The sequence below is a fragment of the Papaver somniferum genome, unplaced genomic scaffold (genome assembly GCF_003573695.1).
Source record: "Papaver somniferum cultivar HN1 unplaced genomic scaffold, ASM357369v1 unplaced-scaffold_119, whole genome shotgun sequence".
In the NCBI taxonomy this organism is placed as follows: Eukaryota; Viridiplantae; Streptophyta; class Magnoliopsida; order Ranunculales; family Papaveraceae; genus Papaver; species Papaver somniferum.
In genome coordinates this window covers 3,600,204-3,604,518 of record NW_020620936.1, presented here as the reverse complement: position 1 = coordinate 3,604,518, position 4,315 = coordinate 3,600,204, and the positions used below count along the sequence as shown (strand labels likewise).

The following is a 4,315-nucleotide window of genomic DNA, read 5'->3' as shown; positions in this document are numbered from 1 at the left end:
GTTGTTGACTCCCTAAACTAAGGTCAATTTCTATTGTTGATACACAAATATTTGTTGTTGACTCCTTACACTAAGATCAATTTCTATTGTTGATACACACGAATATTGGTTGTTGATTCCATTTTTCCATTGTTGATACACAAACATTGGTTGTTGACTCCCTAAACTAAGATCAAGTTCTATTGTTGATACACAAATATTTGTTGTTGACTCCTTACACTAAGATCAATTTCTATTGTTGATACACAAATATTGGTTGTTGATTCCATTTTTCCATTGTCGATACACAAACATTGGTTGCTGACTCCCTAAATTAAGGTCAATTTCTATTGTTGATACACAAATATTTGGTATTGACTCCTTACACTAAGATCAATTTCTATTAAACTCCAACTTCATATACCTTACCACTACCATTAAACCTGCTGGAAGTCCATCCTAGTACACCAACAAAGTATAATTACAATCAAAAATGAAAAATAAGAGAAAAAAACAAACAAAGGTTACAGATAGTAACAAATAAACTTGACGAGTGTGTTATACTAACTTGACTGACCATCAATTTGTTGAAACAAGACAATAACATGTTCAATAACTCTAGCTTGAGAAAATTAATTAAGTGGAACATCAATTTCAAGTAATTCAATATACTAATAAGCTAGTAGATATGTGTGGTAAAGAAAAGATTACTGCAAAATCTGCTTGATTAGAAGTTCCACTCGTATCAAGAACATTAATATGTAAAGACTTATCAAGTTAAATGAAAACTATTCCAACACCTTAAAAACATATATGTAAAGACTTACCAGAATGTATAACCTTCATTTTTCGCACTAGACACTAGCATATTGATTAAAAAGAAAACAGTGGGATGACCAAGGTTGATTTTCTAACACGTAAGGTTCTTGCAAGAGTGAAGGTCAAAAAATGAAAAGGGTACTCTCCACTTTGTCTTGCATATACACTAGCATCTCTTGCAGCAAAAAATAGGAAGGATATAAAAGGGTACTCTCCACTTTGTCTTCCATACACACTAACATCAGCACCATTAACGATTCTCCATTCAATAGATACGGAATTATATCACCTAATTGTGGAATTACAAAACACTAGCATCAGCATCTTGCTTTACAATAAGTAAGTAAAGAACCTACATTTTCTTTCAATGAAATGTAGCATTCAATCTACACACCTGAGAAATCCATGTTATTCACATTTCACACCTTACTTGATCTAGACCCACTAATAGTCAAACAGTGACGCAATTCCTTAAAAAAGAAAATTAGGGCTGCACAACCGATATGATGGTTAGGATATGACCTATACCCGTCACCCTACCCGTTTACTGGCGGTTAAGAAAATCTTTACCCGCCACCCTACCCGCCAAATAATGAATAGGGTAGGATACGGTTAAAAAACTCGCGGGTAGGGTAGGGTTGGCGGGTATGAGTAGGGTATGTGCACCCCTAAATAGGGTGGGTAGGATATGGCCTATACCCGCCACCCTACCCGTTTACTAGCGGTTAAGAAAATCTTTATCCGCCACCCTACCCGCCAAATAGTGGATACGGTTAAAAAACTGGCGGGTAGGTAGGCGGGTATGGGTAGGGTATGTGCACCCCTAACCAACATAATATGAATAAGGGTATTTATTCAATTCCCACAAGTTGTTTCTTCTGTCTGCTGACAGAAAATGCATTGTCTCTCTTCATCTTGAAAGCCTAACTTCTGTTTGGTGGGTAATGATGGTGGACAGACTAGATCAATCATTTGTCTACTAAATGTTTTCCTCAATGGGGTACACCCATGAGATGAGAGAACTACACATAGGAGGCTGTCCTATTAGGCAAATATCTCGCTATTGATCATGAAACTAAACAATGAATCCAAAAACAAAAACAAAATCTTCCATAACATGCCCAACATCTGCAACTACACACAAACAAAAAGTCTGAGACAGCCTCTATCTATAGTAAATGCTATTGAGGTTTTAAGATAAAAATCAAAACTTAATCTTCATCCTGCTCGTCTCCGTCTCCTCCAGCAGCCTTTTTGGCAGCTGCTTTCTGGTTCCTTCTCTTAACTCTTCCTGGCCGTCCACCTCCGAGGGGACTGGTGAGTGAGAAATCAATGTGCTTCTGTGATTCGACTCTCACCATAAAAGATGGGATGTTCACCACCTGTCTTCCAACCCTGTATATGATAGATCTTGCATTAACAAAATGTAGACACGGTAAAATGAGATGGGTAATCACTTCTTCATTTGGATACACCTGACCTGTAACTCACCAAACCAATTGAAAGACACCTTTAAACGAGAGGGGGGTGGGGGGGGCAGATGTACAAAAGAACCTAATTATGCAGCAATATTTGGTTCTACGTGTCAGATCAAATGGGTTCAGGGTTCACTGCTTTGAGTGGTGACATGTTAAATTCTTTTGTACATCTGTCTATTATCCATGGATACATGGAGCCTAGTAACTAACTGCCTTTAGATAACCCACGTACATCTATTAAATTCTTTGGTGATTTAAGTGTCCAGATATTAGTTAATCATATAAGGGACCAACTAAACTCTGAAATTGCAAGGAAAAACATAAACACATACAATCAAGACTCACAAGTTGGTGAAAATAAAGGAAAGCGAAATAGATGATCAATAGTGAAATTGCAGTACGTCTACTAAATTTATAGAATGAACAATCAAATGACACAACAAGGTTGCAAATACGACATAATGCACTACAGCATGTGAATTTGTAATAAATGCCATTGAACAAAACAAAATATGGCGTATACCTGATGTGCCTCTGCCTAATGAGGACACGGGCGTGGTGAATGGATTTTGCCATGCCCGACTTGAAGACGAGTGTCTGGAGACGGCGCTCAAGAAAGTTCTCAACAGTCAAGGCCAAGACGTAATCAAGTTTGTTCTGGCTCTCATCCAAAAGACCATACCTGTTCATCCTGCGAAGAAGGGCTTCACCCTCAAAGATACGGCGTGAATTCTTCTCATCAAGAGTGAGAAGCATTCTAGCTGCATTACGGATGCGGCTCAGAGCATACTGAACTCTCCAAAGCTCTCTCTTACACCTGAGACCATACTCACCAACAAGCTTCAACTCAGCATCCAAACGCTCCTTCTCATAAGGACGACGTGGCTTCTTGAAAGTCTTCCCGTCTGAAACCATCAAAAAAGCATTTAATATTGACATCTAGCTTAAAAAAAAATCAGGACAGAGCTCCATCTTAAACAAATAACTGAAATAAAATTAGATCATAACTTTACAAATCGAAACAACGTAAACAGAGGTCAAATCTATTCATGTAAACCCTAAAAATATAACTAATCCCAAAACTATTAAATGGGTTACTCCAAATACACCATTGACAAATAGTGACTGATTATAGACAGTAAATGGAGGTAATGAATCAAAGAATATTCATGAACAAAATATCTTCGATTAGTAACATGTATTGAACTGTTAATAAAGATAATAAACACATCGGAAACATTAAATCACAGCAGAATGTTATTCAGTAGAGAAAGAACGCTTACAGTTCCTGTAAACAGCAAAATGAACCATCCTTCAAAACTCTGCGTCGCCGGTTTCGTTTGCTCTCTGGTCTGTTCTTCCAAAAAGCCTTAAGGTGAAAAAGAAGAGGAGGAGGTAAAGAAGTTCTCCTCACTATTTAAGTTAGGGTTTCAAGAAGCTGGACTGGGCCGGGTCCAAAGTGTTGCATTCGTTTTGTTTTCATTTGGGAAGTGAAAACTACGGGGACCCGTTTTACGGATTTTCTACACCGTGAAACCCACGGGCGTAAAAGTTCACGCGCGCACCCAATTTTCGTGAGAAAATTTTTCCCAAACCCAAAATTTATAAAATTTGGTTTTCTCGTATATTTTCTTATTCTTCTTCACGGGAATTTCTTCTCCAAATATTTTTCTTTTCTTCCTCCCAACTGTGACTTACGATCAATAATATTGATAGACAATATAATCACATGAAGATTGGAAACAATAAATGAATGAAATCGAAAGTTAGGGTTTGAGGTGATGTTATGAGATGAATCGAGATCTTGTCGTTTGTTATTTCCTAAAGATGTATGAATGGTTTTTTTAATTAGGTATTATGATTGAGAAGATGGATCTGAGATGGAGATAGGGTTTGTAATTGTTTCAATCAAGTAGAACAGGAAGAAAAGTTGATTTGAGATTTAGAAAATACAAGGAATAATAATAAAGCTTATTTGAGCTGGGATGATGAACAACGAAGAAGAAGAAGACGATGATGTTATGAGTGCATAACATGTC

The 4,315-nt window shown here is 37.2% G+C and overlaps 1 protein-coding gene across 1 annotated transcript; it reads right to left on the bottom strand.

Moving 5' to 3' along the window:
• Positions 1–1,827: 1,827 nt before the first annotated feature.
• Positions 1,828–3,715, bottom strand: LOC113330856 (40S ribosomal protein S9-2-like). The gene is made up of 3 exons (XM_026577657.1): positions 3,560–3,715; positions 2,800–3,181; positions 1,828–2,193 (listed from the first exon to the last, which is right to left on the bottom strand). Exons 1-3 carry the CDS (start codon positions 3,585–3,587, stop codon positions 2,010–2,012), a joined length of 594 nt encoding a protein of 197 aa, XP_026433442.1. The 5' UTR covers positions 3,588–3,715; the 3' UTR covers positions 1,828–2,009.
• Positions 3,716–4,315: the final 600 nt, after the last annotated feature.

Bases quoted from the DNA above. Each gene is read 5' to 3' on its own strand.
- LOC113330856 (XM_026577657.1), bottom strand. From the start codon at position 3,587: ATGGTTCATTTTGCTGTTTACAGGAACT. The intron at 3,182-3,559 runs GTAAGCGTTCTT...TGATGGTTTCAG, and splicing joins TTTTGCTGTTTACAGGAACT to ACGGGAAGACTTTCAAGAAG. The intron at 2,194-2,799 runs GTATACGCCATA...TATCATATACAG, and splicing joins ATTAGGCAGAGGCACATCAG to GGTTGGAAGACAGGTGGTGA.